The sequence below is a fragment of the Rhopilema esculentum genome, chromosome 13 (genome assembly GCF_057945365.1).
Source record: "Rhopilema esculentum isolate cy_ngs chromosome 13, ASM5794536v1, whole genome shotgun sequence".
Taxonomy (NCBI): domain Eukaryota; kingdom Metazoa; phylum Cnidaria; class Scyphozoa; order Rhizostomeae; family Rhizostomatidae; genus Rhopilema; species Rhopilema esculentum.
Genome location: NC_142827.1, coordinates 11,646,777 through 11,668,664, shown reverse-complemented (window position 1 = coordinate 11,668,664; position 21,888 = coordinate 11,646,777). Strand labels below are relative to the sequence as shown.

The 21,888-nt window shown below is 36.9% G+C and overlaps 1 protein-coding gene across 1 annotated transcript; it reads right to left on the bottom strand.

Annotated features, from left to right (window-relative positions):
* Positions 1–5,046: 5,046 nt before the first annotated feature.
* Positions 5,047–14,158, bottom strand: LOC135691697 (actin-related protein 2/3 complex subunit 1A). Its single transcript, XM_065209651.2, has 10 exons — positions 13,983–14,158; positions 12,271–12,356; positions 10,806–10,871; positions 9,447–9,552; positions 8,601–8,670; positions 8,108–8,322; positions 7,700–7,876; positions 7,172–7,361; positions 6,532–6,622; positions 5,047–5,257 (listed from the first exon to the last, which is right to left on the bottom strand). Exons 1-10 carry the CDS (start codon positions 14,053–14,055, stop codon positions 5,219–5,221), a joined length of 1,113 nt encoding a protein of 370 aa, XP_065065723.1. The 5' UTR covers positions 14,056–14,158; the 3' UTR covers positions 5,047–5,218.
* Between the last annotated feature and the right edge of the window lie 7,730 nt (positions 14,159–21,888).

Sequence of the window (21,888 nt, the reverse complement as noted above, 5' to 3'; positions counted from 1 at the left end):
CAGCTTTTTAAATTAGCCATCATTTATTTGTGTGTTTGTTGTTGTTTATTCTCGTCGCATTGCGGTGCTCCTTAGTTACTGAAATTTTCTGCCATTGAGCACCCTTGTTACGATTTTATCCTGTACCGTACGAGGCATAGCTGGTGAACGTCGACGGGGACAGAGCTTGAGAATGGTGAATTTCCTTAATTTTGGCACACTCTCCTAAAGTTTTGATGCAATTCATAAACCAATGAATGGGCCTAGGTTGAGTAGGCCTAGGTTGAGTAGGCCTAGGTTGAGTAGGCCTAGGTTGAGTAGGCCTAGGTTGAGTAGGCCTAGGTTGAGTGGGCCTCGTTTGAGTGGGCCTCTGTTGAGTGGACGCGGTTTGAATGGGCCCGAGCTAAGTGGGCCCGGGTTGAGCCAGCCCCGGCTGAGTCAGGGTTGAGTCAAGCCAGGTTGAGTCAGCCCAGGATGCGTGGGCCCCGTTTGAGTCAGCCGGGGCTGAGTGGTCTCAGGTTGATTGAGCCCGGGTTGATTGAACCTAAATAACGATCAATGTAGGTAAATTGTACCAGGAAAAATTTTTTAAAATAATTAACGACGTGTCGAGCATAGCCCATTTTCAAGTAAATTATTTATTAATTATCCGTTATCACTTGATAACGGGCTATACTCGATACGTCGTTAATTATTTTAAAAAAATTTTCCTGGTACAATTTACCTACATTGATCGTTATTTAAATTCATCATGTTGTACCGCACGCATTTTAGTATATTGATTGAACCTAGGCTGATTAACCCATGTTAAGTGGGCCTAGGTTGAGTCAGCCCGAGCTAAGTAGGCCTAAGTTGAGTGGACCCCAATTGCGTCAGTCCAGGTTGAGTGGGCCCGGGGTGTAAAGGCCTGGGTTGAATCAGCTTTTATTATTATTATTATTATTATTATCATTTTTGCATTATTCAAAGTTGGTATTTACAATAGCTAAATACAACAGCCAATTTAAACCAACTATCTATAAAAGAAAATTTTACAGAATAATTCTAATACCAAAAATTAAATATTTTACATAAATAAAACTTCAAAAGGGGTTTCCACTGATGTTGTTCTACCGACAGTTTTTACATTTATAGTTATCACCATTCCATTCTTTTATCAATATTTTGAATTTATCAACAGACAATGAGTCTTTTATAGTATGAGGCAGGCTGTTCTCTATACTATAAAAGCCTGGGTTAAGTGGGCTCTGGGATAGATGGGCCTAGGTTGAATGGGCATAGGTTGAGTTGGTCTAGGTTTTTCAACACAGGGTTCCCATTCATTGCAGGACATCACATGACATTTGCATCATTGCGCTGCGATTGCATCAGCTTTTGTAAACTATATTGTTCTTTAGGGTATATAAGGGGTGGTTTTATAGTTAGGTTTAGTTTTTTCGAAACTTTTGTCGCACTACTAGAAGCTCTGTTGCTAGTTGTCGTGCCTGTTGGAGCCGTGCTGTTATTTGTCGAACTTGTTGTTTTTAGTCGTTAGTTGAATCATTGCCGTAAAAAAAAGAATTTTGATTTTATCCGCCGTTGCCGTATTTTTGAGCATTTCTGCCTACAACGAATTCACATTGGTAAAACCCCCTTTTAAGCGATTTGACATTGGTGCCCCGTGTGAGGACAGCCGTGCCGAAGGAATAGAGGATGAACATGTATCGATACCTGCGAACCACAGACGACCAGCCGATTTGTAATTATTTTAAAACAGTGGGACACGTGGTCAAATATTGCAGAAGACGCCCGTTGAAGCAACCATTGCAAGAAAAATCTCCTGTGGCCGTGGACACAATGAACCCAGTTTTTGAAGCACAAATTCAGACGAAAACGACAACACAAACCACCACAGAACCCATCGTTAAACTGTGCAAGCTGTTCCGCCAGTTAGAAGATATAACAGAGGGGCTTGCTAACTTGATGAAAGAGCAATTGGGCCAAATAATAGAGATCGACGAGGCAAAAATTTTCAAAACGCCCCTGACAACGATATTCAAAGAAATTACGTCAATCACCGATCTACTGTTAGCCCCATCACATCTGTGCAGAGTATCATCATCATCATTTTCATTACCAAAAGCAAAAGTGTTGTATATTTTGATTTTATCCGCCATTGCCGTATTTTTGAGCATTTCTGCCTATAACGAACTCACATTGGTAAAACCCCCTTTTATGCGGTTTTACACTGGGTTGATTGAGCTCAGGCTGATTGAGCCCAGATTGATTGGATCTAGGTTGAGTCAGCCCGGGCTGAGTGGACCTAGGTTGAGGTTGAGTGGGTCTCGGGATGAGTGGGCTTGGGATGAGTGGGCCCGGGTTGAGTGGGCCCGGGTTGAGTCAGCCTGAGCTGAGTAGGCCCAGGTTGATTGAGCCCGGGTTGATTGAACCCAGGCTGATTGGGTCTAGGCTCAGTGGGCCTACAATGCCTGCCGAAAGTACTTTGATATCTTTCATTCCTTTCATGAAAAAAATTACTACTTCCGCCCCTTCTCTCCAGGGGCGTTTCAGGACTTTTGGCAGGCATTGACCTTGGAAATCGACGTCAGTGTTCCAAGACTTTTGGCAGGCATTGTAGGTTGAGTGGGCCCGGGTTGAGTAGGCTGAGTTTTAATCAGCCCGAGCTAAGTGGGCCTGGGTTGAGTTGGTCTCGGTTCAGTTAGCCCACACACTATTATTTTTACATTTTTCTATTTTGTTCGACGTGCTTTACACTCTTAGATGGGATATTCTTCCAGTGTATAAGTAGAAGTCCGTGACAGATTTTTCCTAAGGGCCCCTGATGCCTCCTTCACATCATTGCCCAAAGCACATAAAATATTTCGGTCATGTCACTAAACTGCGCATAGATTTCTCCCAAGACTTTATCCATTATAGAAGCTAGTCTTTGACCGCTTTGTACAACCGCTCAAGATTAAGTTTGTAAAATTCAACAAAAAAAATTCCTTTCCGACACCAATCAGTGCAAAACTGACATTTGTTTGTGCTGTCAGACGTTATGTCATTTATGACAGCATAATAGCTGTTTTCTTTTACTTCCAAAACAGTCCTCTGAAGCACTATTTTCACTGTTGATGTTTATGTCGCTTTTTGTGTTTTCACACCAGGTTTCTTCAACCTTATTCCATTACTTCTGAAAGCGCTCACGATAACGGCCACTTTACTCATCTCAGAGATTTATAAAAATGTTCGAAATGTAGTTTTTCTGATACATTTTGTTTTTGGAGAAACCTCCTGCCCGAGTTTTGTTCGAAAAAACCAGCTGCCTGAAACCAGTGCGGCAGAAGCCCCCCCATCCCCCCGCCCCGTGCACCTATGATCCCGATAGCGGGTAAAACACAAGTTAATACATATACAGCACATTGTAAGTACTGAAAGAAGGAGGAAGAAGAAAATTGCATAGTAGGCTTTATGAGATGACTATCATGTCTTTTTTTATTCCTTCTCTTCTCCCTCTGCTTCTCAATGCATCGATTCTCTTTACATTGAATTATTCACAGGTGTTACGAAACATCTGTCTCCATTCAGATCGGTTCTCTATCTTTAAATTCATACTGAAGATTTATGGTGTTTTAATTCGAAAAATGTTATCTAGATACATGTGAATACCTCAAGATTATCAAATGCATTTTGAACAAATTACAACAGGAAGACGAGCAAGCTGTCTTCATACGCACAAGCAATGTCTTGTTCTTGTCAAGGTCTTGGCAACCGTGCGACAAGCAGCGATTGTAAACGATGGGCATGTACTTCTCTGCAAGAATATGTATTATGACGTCACTCCGATAAAAACCTAGCCAAAATAAGCAATGAGGTCTCTAATCGCACAGTTTGAGTCAAGCTTATACTGACGGAAGGAAAATTGATTATTTGGGTCTCTTATTATTCATGAAGGATTTAAGATAGTGCCTGGCGCTTAAAAAAACCTTAAAAGAAAAGTTGCTGAAACGTCTGCCTGCAACAGGTCTGGGGTTTTTGCCATCCCTGCTCCACAGGCCTGGTAAGGGGCCTTTAGTCAGACTAGAGGGAATCCCACTGTATTCCATCAGTATATGTTGAATAGCTAGCTACTGTATTTTCATCATCAACTTCATATCGTTGTCGAACGTATTGACTGCCCCGAAAGCTCTCGACAACCACACAGAATATTAAAGCTGGAAACTTCCAGCATTTATTACGATCTTTGAAATCATTCGACCCCGCCCCTCCTAAGCAGCTCATATGATTTGCATTCAAGTTTTTTACAGAAAAGATGCTCGCCGGAAATGACAAAAATAAAGAAAATGATATAAAGAAAAAATGCTGAATGACGCAGAGGGGCGTAACATACAGCAGAATGACTCCAGGAAAGCACAAGAATTTTCACCCTAGAGCAATTACCTATGGAGAAAATCCCATAATTCTATAATGGAATGCATTGTCTCTGCAATAATTGAGGTCTTTAATTAGTAAAGCTGTCTTCTTACAGCATTAAATTATTTAAGCTGCTAATTATTGAAGTGACCTATATATTTTCAGTGACTTACGATATCATCACGCCAAGCACAGAGCAAAGGAAAAATTAAGTTACATTTTCGACTTGCATGCAAACCGTTTTATTGCTCAAACAAAAACTAAAAAATCAAAAACTTGTCACCATAATCTGTTCAACGAAGTATGTAATCAGTTCCTAGAAGACATCATGATACTGGGCAGGTTCTTCGTTTGTTAATGAGGCTGGCGCAAATGGCACATGCATTTCTAAGTCACTTGCAACTCGTGCAGTTTCTTATCGATTCCCAATCAACCAATGAATGGTACATCAATTAGAGACATGAGCCAAAAAATGAACAATAAATAGAAGTCTTCAAGATATTATCTTGGGCAGGATATCAGACATGGCAACGTCGGAATGCAAGTGGGAACACATCTTATTTAGACTGTTTAACCCAATAATCAATGGTGAAAATTAAAAAAACCTTTTCTACGAAATTATTTTGGAAACGTATTTTGTTCTGGCAGCAGAATACTTGAAATTGAAAGTGAGTCTTCTGTTATGTGATGAAAAATAAAGGATGACATAAAAATCTACACTTTTCTGTGATGCAATGCAAATCATTAAACATTGCTACATTAGATCAACACATGAAATAGTTACTTTCTGCTTTTGTTTTTGCTCAAATCCGGGAGATCCTAGCTGTAATTAATAACTTCTTTGTCTTCACACTATCTTCAAATCCTCCATGGACTTCTCAAGGGTCTGTAAAAATTACTACTCTGTTTAATATCTGGTTGTTAGACGGCTATACGAGTAAAACATCATTAGAAAATTTAAAGGCAAATAACATATGAAAATGCTTAAAAAATAACTGAGAATAAGCCGCACTAGAATGCAATATGGCTGGGATAAATGATGTCACTTCCTTCTATAGAGAGGTTTATTTCACCTAACGCTCTGTAGTTATCCAGACATTTGTTCAAATTAACCAACCACAGAACAAATCACTGTTCGACCAATCAGCTCTTTTTTGTCTACAAAATGAACGCTTTTTGTCTACAAGGTGAACTCTCTCTATCTACAAAGTGAACATGTTTTATCTGCAAAGTGAACATGTTTTGTCTACAAAGTGAACGCTTTTTGGTTTACAAAGTGAACGCTTTTTGTCTACAAGGTGAACTCTTTCTATCTAGAAAGTGAAGTCTTTTTATCTGCAAAGTGAACATGTTTTGTCTACAAAATGAACGCTTTTTGTCTACAAGTGAACATTCTTTTGTCTACAAAGTGAATATGCTCTGTCTACGAAGTGAACATGTTTTGTCTACAAAGTGAACGCTTTTTGTCTACACATGAACATCTTTTGTCTACAAAGTGAACATGTTCTGTCTATGAAGTGAACATGTTTTGTCTACAAAGTGAACATGTTCTGTCTACAAAGTGAACATGTTTTGTCTACAAAGTGAACGCTTTTTGTCTACAAATGAACATCTTTTGTCTACAAAGTGAACATGTTCTGTCTACGAAGTGAACATGTTTTGTCTACAAAGTGAACGCTTTTTGGTTTACAAAGTGAACGCTTTTTGTCTACAAGGTGAACTCTTTCTATCTACAAAGTGAAGTCTTTTTATATGCAAAGCGAACATGTTTTGTCTACAAAGTGAACGCTTTTTGTCTACAAGTGAACATCTTTTGTCTACAAAATGAACATGTTCTGTCTACAAAGTGAACATGTTCTGTCTACGAAGTGAACATGTTTTGTCTACAAAGTGAACGCTTTTTGGTTTACAAGGTGAACGCTTTTTGTGATACTGTTTTTAGAGAAACTCGATTTTAAATAAACATTTCTTGTTTATCAAACAATTGATGGTCCCGGCAATTCAAATTTTCTTTGTTTTACAGATCTCTTCGCTGATTTGCCAAACTTGTGCATAAGTTTAGCGTTTTGGTGATAATGGCCAGAAAGCTGTTCTATCAAATCGGCAACTAGCCCTTTTCGATCATTAGGTGCGAATACAATACTTATGAAAAGGCTATACCTTAAGGTGCCATACGACAACCCTTCCATCCATTCCGCAAGATGAGATCTGTTCAACGTTTTCTCTTGGTCCACCGTAAAAACAGAGTTGCCTACAAATGAAACAACATTTCACATGAAGTGATGTAAGAGACAAAATAGTTTTAATGCTTAAAAATCTGTCGCTAAAAAAAACTTTTCCCAAAAAGAATTGCATTGCCAAAACGTTCTTGAGATTGTGAAGACATTCTGCAATCGAGTATATCAACGCCTATAAGAAATAATAATGAGTAAGATAGAGTTATTAAATAAATAGCGAACAACCCTTCCCACCACGAAAAAATATTTTTTGGTACAGAACAGGAGAACAGTTAGAAAATAAAAACAAATAGAACCAAAAGATCTACATATCAAGGATCTCTATATAATGGCTCCTATCAATGTTAAAATTTTATCTTGTGCAATAATCACGTTTTAAAGGATGATTGGCTTTTGCATAATACAGGTACTAAGGCTAAAAATTAGCCCTTTTACGTTGTTTTTGTTGTTGATAGGTTCCTAAAAACCAAAATTTGCTGATTGATGTTCACGCAAATCTCTTTTGACATCATTTGTTGAATGCCCAAGAATATAAGATTGCGCAAAATGAAGAGGAAACATACTTGATTGCATTTGCATGAGTTGTGACTGATTTGGCAGAAGCAGAACCAAGAGCCTGCTTGTCCATGGAACGGAATTTCGCCATGGCACTCATTGCTTCAGCCTCCTTTTGAATAGCAGCATCTAGCTTGGCCATGAACGAAAGCTTTCCATCCCCACTTACAACAAACAACATCGGCAAAAAGTCATGGCCTAAAATGAAAAAATAGTATAACGCATGAATCAATACTAACAAGCATCAGCGATTGTTAAACTGACCACAAAACTGTCCACGTCCAGCTTTATATAGTGTTGAAAGCGCGTGTTACAAAGAATTGGAACAACTTCAGGTTTTCCTTCGGGAATCAACGACAATTGATATTCTTTCCATTATTGCATTAAAGAATAAATCCTGTACTTAATCCTATTACCTCCCGCTTAGCAATCATTAAAAATTTCCCCACAAAATCTTTTAACGTGGAGGGCCTTTCAATCAGCCCTTGCTGAAAGGCAACTCTCCTCAAATTATTTGAAAATGAAAAAATGACTACCTGCAGCAGCCACAGTATTTTCAGTTATCCACAAACAAGACAGAAAAGGAAGAAACTGCCCACGAAGAGTTTCAACTTCTTTCTTTTCCCCATCGACAAAAGAGATGCTTGAATCGTGTCCAACCCAGGCCAGTTTGTTACCTGATGGTGAGAAGGCCACGCTGTGTACCCAACCACCTAGAAAGAAATCGTTTAACTTAGCGGTTTCCTATGCGCAACAGTAATAGCTTCAAACTACTTCCATTCATTACTTAAAGAATTATAAACTTGTTCGGCATAGAATATGCTGAAATCATTTCACTGAATACAGATCCCTTTGCAGATTCATTCATACATCAAAATAGTCCAAAACAAGATGTGCAAACAGAGAGAAAATTGAAAAGATTTTTACAATATTGAAGAGCATACCTCCTCCATTGGAGTATTCAACCATACAGCTTCCAAATGGCATTTTCTTTCCCCAAACAGTTTCCGTTGGTTTGCTTTCAATCTCTTTGATATACGCAGAGAACACCCTTGCTTTGAAATCCGATGATCCAGCAGCAATAAGAACATTATTAGGGTGCCAGTCCAAGCTGAGAACGGTCGAGCGAATTGGCTTCTTGATGTGTTTACTAACCCACCTTAAAAGAACAGATTTCTTAAACACATAGTCTCCCATTTATAGTATTTACTTTTACTAGCTAAGATAAAAGGCGAGTAACTAATTTTAGTCTCTTGCCAGGACCACAATTAAAATATTAAGGTAGAAGAGAAAATCAATTTAGACTAAGTAGTCATTCTTTGTGTAAGGAAGTTTCACTTTATAGTAATTCATAAGAAATATAATACAATACAAACTTCTCCAGCTCACGTGGCCATGCATTATAAAAACTGGGGTATAGATTTTTTAATAGATTACCAGTCATTTTCCTTCTCAAAGTAACAAACTGATATGAGCCTGGCCCCACTTGCCACAGCAAACTTATCCTCTACAAAGCAAAAGAAAATAAAATTTACTGATGGCAAATTGCATGAATGATAATGCTAACACGGATGCAAATATGTGAATAGATAGTCTGGCTACGGGAGAAAAATAAAATCAGACAAGACAGCCAAGATTATCTGATTCAAATTGTTGGAGAAGACTTCATTTAAAGCTATGCTTCTTTAAGGTTTATGGCTTCCAACAATTATTCCATGTGTCTAATGTTATATCAATTATCCTCAGTTTTGAATAATTTACTTGGTATGAACTAAAGCAAGTTCCTTCTTTTCCAGGGCATCAAATTGTATTATCAGTACAGACTTTAAATTCTAACTTCTTAACCATACGCATTTTTAAAGATGCTTTCCAGCTTCTCAGTTTTCCTCATCCCGAACATAAAAAACCAACGTTGTATCTACTTCCACTTTTAATTCATGCGCAATACATTTTATGTTCTGGCAATATCTAATAGACCTTTATAGAGATGTAACCTAATGTTAGAAGCAACATTCATTTGTCTACTTAGGCTAATTACAAATGTTTTCTTTCAAAATTCTTGGCTGTTTTATTGAACGGGCCGATTGTCACAGCTGGTGATGGCTTTCCATCCATACTTTTGACTTGAATTGCCATCCAGAATTGTAGTTTGCTCAGGTCCTCATAGCTATAATTTTCTTTACAAAAAGCAGAAAACCAGTGGTCTATATCATATCAATATGACTGTAACAGCTAACTGTTTCTACCTTGGAGAATAAGCAATAAAATATTAAGAATACATACCTTTTGGGGACCACTTGACAAAAGTGGCAGCTCTGTTCAGTCTCACAATGACAAGAGTAGGCTTCCATTGACCATCTTGTTCAGTCCATACATAAGCATTTCGGTCCTGAGCATCAAATTAGACTGTGTTTTACAAGGAACAGATGACTATATAATTCATACATTTCAATGTTCACATCTTAAAACAGCATTCCTATAAATGCTAGATCAGGGACTCAGGGGCGGATCCAGAGCAAATTTGAAGGAGGCAATGGGTAATTGGGAATGGGGGTGCTGAAAAATTTCAGAAATTGGCGACGAGTGTACGCTGTATACAACAATTTCAGACACCAACTACAGACAGGAGGCTTTCTATTCACTTTGTAAGGAAATCTTCACAATATTTGTTGCATACTTTGACATAATCCTTGAAGTAAACTAACCTAGAAGTCTCAGAAACTTTTTAACCCGATTCTCATTCTTTGAAAGGGGCGCAAAATTTCCAAAAAAGGGGCACCAGACTTGCTTCAACTCAGTGAGTGAGGGGCAACTGCCCCTAGTTGCCCTCCTTGAATCCCCCACTGTGCTAGATCTATGAGGTTAAAAAAGAAGCAGTGCAAGAGTATATACTCTTTGATAAACATATCTGGATGATTTGCTTCCTCTGGAATATTGAAATGATAAACAGATTTTAATTTTTATATATCCTTTCAATTTGCCAGGAATAAAATCATCTTTAAACATGTTTAACAAAAGAGAAGAGATTGTAGCATAGACTCTGGTGTTACTTCTTTTTTAACTGATAGCAGCACAATTTTTGTCTGCAGTAATACAGACAAAAATTTCATCAACAAATAAGAGCAAATTTACAAAAAAAATATAAATAAATTATACTATGTAATGTAATTGTCTTGAAAAATGACAAAAAAATGTCAAAAAGCAATTCATTGAAGATGGGGTATGGTACCGAAAGGTATGTGTTGTTGCTTGGTAGCATAGACAAATATAATAAGATCGTTGATCAAATTTTTGCATTTTGTTCTCTCAGTTTGGTTACTGTGAATAGGGTCTTGATAATTCATGGCACAAATAATGACATGAACACATAAAAACAAAGCACTCCAGGCAACAGAAATTATTGAAAAATCCTAATTTCAACCGAACATAGTTATTTTTATCACAAGGAAAATGTCAGAATTACAGAATGTTGTTTTCTAGACTTTTAACTCGCACCGCAAATGTGATTAAATAGTTGAATCAATGCTAAAACTTCCATTTGTGTGCAAAATAGTTGGTCTGGCTTACTATGGTGAAAAGCTAAATGACAACACAAAGTGCCTCTCAACAATTCATCAATAGAATAGCTTTTTTAAAACTTACCACACCACAGCTAACAATGCGGTTGCTGTTTGGTGCCCAATCAACACTTGTAACAGTTTGTTGATGCTAGATAATTCATGGGAAAACAAAACAGAATTATACTAAAGACAGTGTGTATTTTGAAAACAATGACAAACTTGGTTAACTTGATAAATCTCAGTGGTATTGTTGGGATAAGGGGCTGTTCCTTTTAAAGATTAAGTATTACCTTCAAGCATCAAAATATCTTTTTTGATAAGTTATTAAATTTCTGCCTAGACAATGTAATTGAATTATAACTCAACCAGTAAATTAGCAATATGCTGAGTTAGAAATTACAGCAGCTCATTCAATACTATTGCAAAAGATAAGATAGCAAACTTCCAGCTATTTTCTATAAAATTTTCTTACAAAGACATCCTTCAAATAGGATGTTATTGGATCTAAAACATTACACAAAAGCACTGTCATTATTTTTCAAATGCACCTGGTAACAAAACAGCATATCTGGGAGGGAAAAACACGGCAAAATTTTATATATAGAGGTCTTCACTTCTGTATTAGATGGGCTTGTTTAAAGAAAACATACCAGGCTTTCGTGGGAAAAATATGGCAGGCGTGCTAACCACAGCACGCCTGAAAACATCCAGGTGTGTAGTGGCATGTGACATTTTATTGCAAAAGTCTATGGTTATCATAATAGATCCACGCAGAAATTGCCAACACAACAATGGTGACACCAATAATTTTGATGAAATTTAGTTTGCTGAATCCTTAGTATCACTACTAACATTTTAACAAAAAAACATGTTATTTCTGAAGACTTGAGCAAGTTTCTACATAGTTTTCACCAGCTTCGATAATATATCTTTTTAGCAGAGTCATTGGGTGCTTGGCGTTCATCTGGTTGTAATGACCATTTTGTATGTAAATCTGTGCCCTGAGGGTTATCAAGCATCACAGCTATTATATGTATTTGACCGGCTAGATGTCGATAATCCATAAAGATAATGCATAAAAAATAATGATGGGCCATTTTTCATTTATTTAAATGTTGCCAAAATCTAGATTTAAAGCAAAGTGAAGTCTGTACAGGGGGCTGAATATGGGTAGCAAAATCCGCAAATCTGCATAATTGGCAAGTCTGCTACTTTTGTTAAATTAGCAATTGAAAACGAAAATTTTGTTAAGAACATTTAATGTTCCTTATAAAATTTGGAGTCAAAAGTGTCTAATATAGTCTTCTGTGTTTGGATTTGTTCAAGTGTAAAGTTTTGCACAAATCTCTTTTCCATTTTTGCGTCATAAAAAGTGCATGTTTGCCAATGTCTGTTTTGCTGCAAGTATATGCAAGTTTTCCAGCCCAGAATAAAGCAAATTCTTGTAATTTATGAGTCTTTCGTAAAAGGTAAATTCCCACCTCCCTTCCCAACAGTACCCGCAAAAAACAGTAAACAATTTAATGAGCATTGGTGCTCTTCCAGACCTCATCTAAAACAGCTTCTTTTTCCCACTTATTCCCAATTTTCTTGAAGATTATAACTGTTTGGTCATTTGGAGAAATTGCAACTCCTGAAAAAAAAGATAGAAGAAATTTAATTGACACCTTAGGGGCTTCAAGATTTCTCTATGCCCAATGATGCTTTTTTCACAGATTAGATAAAATTCTGCAAAAGGTGGAAAACACTATATTTTCAATTTTCCCGTTCACCATAAGGGCGAGTGGCCCAGATTTCATTAATGAAAACAACCAGTTGTTCAAATTGCAAATTCTAGGAAATTGTTTTGAATGTTAAAGGTGAACTAACACGTTAAACTATTTTTTGATATAATGCAGAAAACGATGCATGGAATCTTAATTTCATGTTTTCGGTTAATTATCATTGTACAATTTGACGCAATTCCACTTTAAATGTCATGAAAATATCATAGAGTGCTCAACCATTCTTGGCATTTCATGTGACCCAGTGCGTGTGACATCACAAACACCATGTTTTTATTCCTTGAATGCAAATATGCACAAAGTGGACAGTTCATCGTGTTCAGTTACTATTTGAGGAGTTATCTATGTAGCCTTTGATCCATGATATATGAAAATTTGAGGCTAATGAAATGTACAAAGGATATGTGCTGGCTGGTACTGCATAATGTTGGGAGGGGATACTAGCTTGGAAGGAATAGACACTTTTAGCTGCTCAAAGAAATTCTCAATTCTGAAGTTAATCATGCCGACGAATGTTCGAATTTTTTCATTTTATCATGAATCTAGCTTCTTTTTCAAATCTATCCAAAATATTCTTCCTTTGATACTTTATTTCTACATCCAAATAGATAATGAACGTTGTTTTGGGTTTGCAAATTCATCGGTTCACTCGAATTATATGAGTGCAGTGGCCTGGGGGTTGAAAATTTTATTAAGTTGTTTTCCTGCAAATAGCAGCCCGATCGTACCAGGTTCTTAACCCCTGAAAATAATGTATTGATGCTCATCCGCAAAGTCATAAAAGTATGGCCTTCCAGACTGTTGTGTTGCTCAAGTGATGTGAATGTGGTGTTTGTGACGTCACACTTACGCGGAAGGCTCGGGCAAACTCGTTCGTGCTCGGAGAATGTTTGACGGCTAACTTTGACGCTCAATAACTCGAAAACTGTGTTGAATATTAAAAAAGTAATAATGTATCAGGTATTTATGCTCCACATGCTTTCATTTGAGATCAAGTTAATTTTGATTCCTATAAACTTGATTCCCAGCGGACTATAAAGCACATATTTGGAAAGTGGTATTATTCATTTATACGTTGGTAACAGTCTTTTTAACAGCTTTATTATGTATAAAAAAGTGCACCAAGAGAGTGATGCCACTCTACATGGAATAAATATGTAGTCATTCTTGGTATATAAAAATTAGAAATTAATACGACTGTTTGGGGAAATTACACACGAGTAAATTAATAAGATGTTTTGCCTGGCATTCTTCTAGATCAACAGAAATTGTGATATCGCTTATTAAAAAGTAACCTCGTATATAAATCTTGAGCAATGAAAGCTCAAATCCACAACTAAATTTAAGGAAATACAGTTTCGAAACGGGTCATCCCTCCACTATATTTGCGGGATACCAAAGGACCTACATGTAGATAGAGGAAAAGGGCCTAAACGTAAGCCAAAGATCTATCCATTAAAACTTTGTGTACTCACGGGATCTATCGCTATTAAAGGCATGGCATGTAACAGGACATTGCACCAACTCAAAAACGTCTTTTCCAGGCATTTCACCAGCAATTTTGTTTCAAAATCGTCTCCTCAGAAGAAAATAGCCGCGGACTCTGGTCAGTCAACACGACAAGGAAGTCACTGGGCGTTGAGATGAGTGCGCAAGCGCAAGGTTCGTCGTCCTGGACGACTCCCCGGACGGTGGATCTCTCAAAAAATCTTTTACGAGATTAGTGCGACTACATAGTACCTGGACCCAGCACCCCACTGCAGTGGCGAAGGACTAGTCCTGGAGAGTCTTGCGAATCCGATGATGAAAGTTCGGACGGGGGGAGGGGGGTATGTATGTTTTCTAGATCGTCAGAATCTGATTTTGGTGTGAAGCCATTCAGATCTACTGTTATTGGCTTTCTTCAGTTAAAACAACTAATTTAAATAACCAACGCTAAATATAGTGTAAATCAAATGTAACCGATGTTGCATATATCATCCTTGCAAATTGCAAAGATCACAAGTACAACTGAACGATGTAAAAGCTGAGATTTTTTCTTGAATATTTGATAAGTTGGGGAGTATTTCATTTCGTTTGGAACTGAGTTCCTGATGTCGTAGTATTTGTATGTGCCATTGTTTAGTGTTGACCTTAGTATTTTGCATTGCCACGCTGTTATTTGTATACAGTCCCTATTGTAATATAATCAGTTCACGAGTAAACAAGCTACAGTTCAGTCTTGTGTAAACTCCCTCTCACTAAGAATATCTCATTTCCATATTTGGCTAAATCTGTATAATAGGGTATTATTAAATCAATATATTTTTGTAATATGGCTCCGCTGTTTTGATTTAGGAGTTTCTTAAGAAATATGAGATGCATTTTTGGAAGATTTTTCATCCATAAAAAGTGGATTCAAACCGTTAATATTTTATAAGTTTCTAATCGCAAGATTTTGTAAAGTTTTCTTATGAGAAGTTGTTCAAAAGCTGACTCATAATCATCGTGAGCTCTTCTCATTGCCTTTTTATGAATCCGGTTTATCCGACTATTACTTTTCCTGTTGCGAAACATCTAAATGATAAGACACTAATTGAAATATGATCAAATGAATGTTTTCATTAAAAGAGCTCGCATAGATTCGTCCATATAGGAAGCAATCCTGGCTAGAGCGTTTACCTTGTTCACAGCTTCTTTACAAAAACTCAAAAACTGTAATGTTTTCTTCTTATCTAAGCTGTTGGTCTAATGTTACTCCCAATAGTTTACATTCTTATTTTCTTTCAAAGTAGAGCTATTTATCTGAATTTTAGATTCCTGTAATCTGGATCGGTTGCCTTTAAAAGTTCTAAGCTTGCTTTCATCACCGTTGAGCACCAAAAATTTTCGCAAAACCATTTATTAAGAATAGCTGCTTCCGATTCTAAATCGTCAGTATTGTATTTTTACGCATTTGTTAGGCTAGCTTGCGGTGACCGAAGAGCTAGATCCTCCTTTAACAATGCGATCACTGGCAGAAACAGAGAAAAAGACACAGTGCCAATCTATGATTTACACAAGTACTTATATCTCTAAAACTCTAAAACTTGAGTGAACAATCAGTAGTTAGTTAACTACTTTTATAGTTATCTGTCTTGTTCCCTTGACATTCCATTCTTCATGTTCACACCACACCACTATGTTCACACGTCTCGGTACTTCAATCGAAACATGTTTATGACTTTTGTTTGTTCGTAACCTTATTTTAAATTTTTTACCGATTTGCTTTTTTACAAAGGTTTGATATATGTGGGTCAAAGTTCAATTTGTAGTCTAGTGTTACACCTAGGAGTTTAACTGGGTGTAGAGGGTGTACAAGCTGCACAGAGCATCAGAATGCACCAGAAAAAGCACCAATTAAGCCATGGATCTTGCCTGAGAAGCCTTGGCGCAGAATTCATGTTAATCATGCTATTAACTTTATGGGTTCCAACTGGCTAATTGCTACTGACGCCAATTCCAAGTATTCACAAGACACAGTCAATAATATCAAAAGCTACAATGCTACATCTGGAACAAGATTTCGCACATTTCGGATATCCGCATACAATTGTAAGTGATAATGCAGCAACCTTTACATCTGAGGAATTTCAAGAGTTCTGTAATGAGAGAGGAATTTGAAGAAACAAAGAAGTGAAACGAAAAAAAGCACTTATGTCAAGACGTTTCCTGGTGCTACGGTGGGACATATGAAATGGCATGTCATACCATCACTTGAAATGAACCCTGACGAAATAATATTCATGTGTAGGAAAAATAATCTGCGAAATAATCACCCAAACCAAGTTGCAAAAGAGATCATTGAGCTGGCCATCAACACAAAAAATAAAGTACAAAAAAGTTGCTGTATCGAGCATTATACGGAGAACAGACAGTTTGGGTTTTGATGAGAAGAGAATGAATGTCAATACAATATTAGAACAGGAATTACCAGATTCTATTAACAATGACAATATACAAGACGAGAACGTAGATCGTTGGGGACTCCACTTAAATTATACCGGTAAAAACCTCCTCACAGGTAACTTTATAACCTTTTTATCAAAAGCCTGACTAAATAGCTTAGAAGTTTTCAGAGAAGATCGTAGCAGCGCTATTAGACAAACTCTCGAAAGCAAGCTCTTATCCTCTGTAAATAGTTTAGCAGGGTCTGATTCTTCCAATTCAACTTCTAGCAAAGTTTCATCAGCAGAAAATTAATCGGGGCCGAGTAGCGAGTCTGACAGTAACGATATCGATGAGTTTTTTAGTCTAAGGGCTGAATGTGCTGGGAACTTGCTCATAGGTTTTTCAAACATAAACAGTCTTAGAAATAAAATCACTGATCTCAGAGTGATCGCTGAAAGATGTTTACCTGATGTATTACTCATAGAAGAAACAAAATGAAACTCGGATTTTAAAACGGAATCGTTTCTCATTAATAATTACAAAAGTCCAACACGCCTGGATAGGTCTGAATTTGGAGGAGGTCTTATGCAATACTCAAAGAAAGGCATTATTTGCAATAGGTTGCTCAATTTTGAAGTCACGTTTCTTGAACTATTGTGTTCTGAACTCATGGTTGCAAAAATGAAATGGATATATTATAGTATTTACCACCCACCAAATGCTAATATAGAAACATTTTTCTCAGACCTGTCCACGTCTTTAAATCGTGCACTGGATCGGTACGACAAAATTATTTTAATGGGCGATATCAATATTGATACTCAAAATGAAACAGATCCCTGTTTCGTCAAATTAGCTTCTTTTTTGATGTGTTCGGTCTATCCAATTCAGTGACGTCGAAAACTTGCTTCACTAAAAATCACAGCTCATCAATTGATGTTATTCTGACAAATCGACCAAGTCCGTTCAGAAAACCTCTGTTTTCGAAACAGGTCTAAGTGACTATCATAGTCTTGTTGCTACCACTATGAAATCAACTGTTCCTAGGTTGAAACCGAAACAAATAAAGTATCGCAGCTACAAAAAGTTTGTCCAAGAGAATTTCTTGAGCGATGTAAAGCATATCCAATTTGAATGCGACAGGACTGACCCGGATAAATCCTACGACCATCCGACAAACACTTTCCGAAATATATTGGACAATCACGATCCAATCAGAACAAAGTTTCTAACGGGAAACAATGCACCCTTTATGAACCCAGAGCTGAAAAAAGCGATGTACACACGTGCTAGGCTTGAACGAAGATTAAATAAACATACTTCAAAGCAAAATGAAGTAGCCTTCAAGAAGCAACGAAAGCAGCGAAATCACTGTGTTGCTCTCCGTAAAAAAACCATAAAGAATCTCTTCAAGAGAGTTACAAGCAATGGTCTCATGTCCAATAAAGCTTTCTGGGATCTGGTAAAACCTTTTTTCTCAAATAAGGGTGTTCTAGCTGGTACCAATATTTCCCTGATTAAAGATGACAAAATAGTCACTGATGACCATGATTTAGGTGAGATTTTTAATGACTATTACAAAAATATAGTTGAAAATATTTCTGGTAAGAAGCCTTCCAGTATCGCTAATGCGAATTCGATGCGAAATTGTAAGGTTAATTCTTGACAATTACAAGGATCATCCAAGCATTCTAGCTATATTTCAAGAACCTGAGCAAACTTTTCAATCTTTTTCTTTCAATGAGGTTACTGCTAGTGAGGTATGGCTCCAACTGAAAATGCTCGACGGTAGTAAATCAACAGGTTTTGATCAAATTCCACCGAAACTTGTTTTTCTCGCTAGCGATTATTTGACTGTGCCTCTTACTAAAGCCATCAATTGCAGCATTCGAAATTTCATATTTCCTCAGAATGCAAAAACTGCTGCAGTTTGCCCTTTAGACAAAGGTGAGCCAGTTCTCACTGTGGAGAGAAATTATCGTCCAGTCAGTATACTCAACACTTTTTTCAAGATCTTTGAGAAAATTCTAAAGGAACAGCTCAGCCCCTTCCTTGATAAGACTCCTTCAGTTTTTATTGCAGCTTATAGAACAGCTTAAATTACACAGCATGTTTTGATTAAACTTGTAGAAGAGTGGAAATCTAAGCTTGACAACAACTTTATTGTAGGGTCCGTTTTGACGGATCTGTCGAAAGCTTTTGATTGCATCCCGCATAATTTGATTATAGCTAAACTTCATGCATATGGTTTTGATGAAAATGCCCTGGTTCTTGTCTATTCCTATCTTAAAAAACGGAAGCAAAGTGTCCGAATAAATAACGTCTACAGTTCCTTTCAAGAAATTGTATCAGGAGTACCACAGGGATCCGTTTTAGGTCCTATTCTTTTCGATTTCTTCATAAATGACCTTTTCTCTTTTATAAAGCAAGCAACCATGTATAATTATGCTGATGACAAAACGCTTGCTTTCTTTTCAAAATCCTTGCCAGATCTTGTCAGGGTCATGGATGTCAGGGAATGAAGCCGACAGCGCTTTGTCCTGGCTCGAACAAAGTGAAATGATTGCGAACCCGAACAAATACCATGCACTTTTTGTTAAAAAAGACCAGACAAATACTTGTGGCACGAATCTTAACTTTCAAGGACATTCTATCAAATCTGAAGAGACTGTTAACCCTTTGATGCATGATGTTGTTGTGGAACAACAAATTCATTTAATGTAATTCCAAAGGATTCTCAGAAAAAAAATATTTTTTTGCAAAGAGGGTCCCACAACAACAACTTTCAGCCAATAAATATTTTTTTCGAGTCTCTAACAAAAATTCATGCGTGAAAGGGTTAATTCATTCATATCAGTACTTGACAGCCAAATTATATTGTCATCTGCATAGTTGCATAAGTTGCTTTTGTTTCAAATGCAGAAAAACGTCGTTCGTGTAAATATTGAAAAGCAACGGGCCTAGGATTGATCCTTGAGGAAATCCCTGCTTCATTTCCATCCAATCACTGACATTTTAAAAATCATGCAAAATCTATTGAAACAGGATTTGAGAATTTCACAATCTGTTGAGTCTATGAATAGCAATAGTACTCTTTTATCTAGATAACTATACCAAAAGTTATATTGCATTGTTGCTGAAGCTATAAGATTAATGTAAGGGGTAATGTATACGAGGTAAAAGATCAAATGCTTTTGATTAATCCATAAGCACTGCACCCAAGGGCGGATCCAGAGCAAATTTGAAGGAGGGGCAGTTGGTAGTGGGGGCGCTGGAAAGTTTTCAAAAATTGGTGACATGAGTACGCTGTATACAACAATTTCAGATACCTTTTCAGAATAAACAACATAACTTTGAGGTAATCCTTGAAGCAAATTAACCTATCGGTCCAAGAAACTTTTTCATCTGATTCTCATTTTTCAAAAGAGGCGCACAATTTTCAAAAAAGGGGCACCAGACTTGCTTCAACTCGTTGAGGGAGGGGCAACTGCCCCTAGTTGCCCCCCTTAAATCCGCCACTGACTGCACCAGCCATATCTTTTTTCATGGCATTTCTTCAGGCCTTCAATAAGTCGTAATGAAGCGTGCTGTGTGCTGTGTGCTGTTAGGAATGCCATCCATGTTTATCAATTTGATCTTAAAATCATACACACAGCATGTAAGCGATATAATAATACCATGTCTCTATGAGCATCACAATTAGAACTTTAATAATAATTCCAAGACAAGAACGAAATTTTGCCAGACTGAGACAAAAGACCAAACATTATTTTCCATGTGCTATTATAATATTATCGATGGTTGGTGCTACGCAAGGGAACTGGTACTACGTACTCTACTTTTCAATATTTTCCTAAATCATATTTTTACAGCCTTACTGAAGGGTCTTTCTGTAATTTTGCTGATGAAAACACGATATCTGTCACTGCAACAGATACTGATGAACTATTGCAACTTGTAAAAATTAACACCAAAAAATGTCTTGATTGGTTTAAATCTAATGAAATGATTGCAAATCCCTCTAAATTTCAAGCTATCACAATCGGCAGCAAAGATAAATGCATAAATGAGTTTGAAATTGACCAAAAATTTGCAATTGAAATAGAGAAAAACGTTACTTTGCTGGGTGTTTAGATCGATAAAAATTTAAAGTTTGATGCTCATATCGATAAGATCTGTAAAAAATCAGCTAAACAGTTAAATTCTTTAAAAAGACTGGCAAGATTTATGGGCGACAGGGAAAAAAGATAATTATAAATTCATTTATACTATGTCACTTCAATTTTGTCCATTGATATGGATGCTATGTGGTAAAGGAAGTCAGGAAAAGCTAGAGAAAATTAACGAGAGTGCATTAAGACTAGCCTTTTCGGACTATTCATCTTCTTACAAAGATTTACTTGCTAACTCAAAAGAAACTACCATACATGTCCAATCAGTTAGAACTTTAGCGCTCGAAGTTTATAAAACACTTAACAACCTTAATCCTGTTTTCATGAAAGACTATTTTGTACCCAAAACAACAGGTCATAACCTTTGACTCAAAAACCCCCTTGACATTCCAAAAGCCAGAACTACCAATAATGGTATCAGATCATTAAGTTTTCAAGGGCCTAAAATCTGGAATTCACTTCTGGAATCAATAAAGACAGCACAAAATACTAGACAATTTAAGAATTTGATCAAAATTTGGTTCCTTGAAAGCAAGTGCGCATGCTCATTTTGCAATAAATGAACTGTCTTATGCAATCCTTGAAATTGCTTCATGTTAGTCTTAATTAGTGTTTATTCACTATTGTAAAAACTAACATTAAATAATCTACAATACAATACAATACAATACAATACGTATGAGCAAACCATTATTTTGAGTAAATTTGGAATGGAATGTCATTTGAAAAAAAGCTAAATTTAAAAAGATTATATGCACTTCATTTTAAGTTTGCAAAACCATCTGGCATGCTTTCAGAAAATGCAATGTCAGATTCAAAAACTTTTTTTGTAAGGTTTATATTTGGCCGGATAACTTGGTCCTTCTTAGAAACTTTCATTAATTTTAGGAGTTTTTTGAAAAACCAGCAAACAATCATTAACTGTAGTTCCGTTAGATGGCGGCTGAATTCCAATCCCCGTTGGCAATCCCGTGGTCAGCGTCAAATTGCTTTTGCTAGTCCTTCACTGTAAGTGTGACTGAACATCCACTCAGATTCATTATACACAAACTAAATTTTTTGTTCAAAAATAATTTGCGGAAAAGCCAATCGCTCAGCCAATTGCGACACAGCTCTTAACGGATCTATTTTGAAAATTCAGAGTAGGTGTCTGCGTCTGTAAGAAGGTTTCAGGTGCGTCGTATACACAAGGGAACGTTAAGAACATGGTTGACTTGGATAGAAAAGAACCTTGTGCATTGACAAAGCTAGAATGTTATGCGATATGATTTCACAGACGAACCAGAAAAGAATAACACGA

What these genes read in the sequence shown, in the direction of transcription:
- LOC135691697 (XM_065209651.2), bottom strand. Translation starts at nt 14,055, where the DNA reads ATGCCTGGAAAAGACGTTTTTGAGTTGGTGCAATGTCCTGTTACATGC. An exon ending in TGTCAAGTGGTCCCCAAAAG is followed by an intron (nt 8,671 to 9,446) that starts GTATGTATTCTT and finishes TTTGCTTTGTAG; the next exon opens with AGGATAAGTTTGCTGTGGCA. An exon ending in TTGTCGTATGGCACCTTAAG is followed by an intron (nt 5,258 to 6,531) that starts GTATAGCCTTTT and finishes TAATTTTTACAG; the next exon opens with ACCCTTGAGAAGTCCATGGA.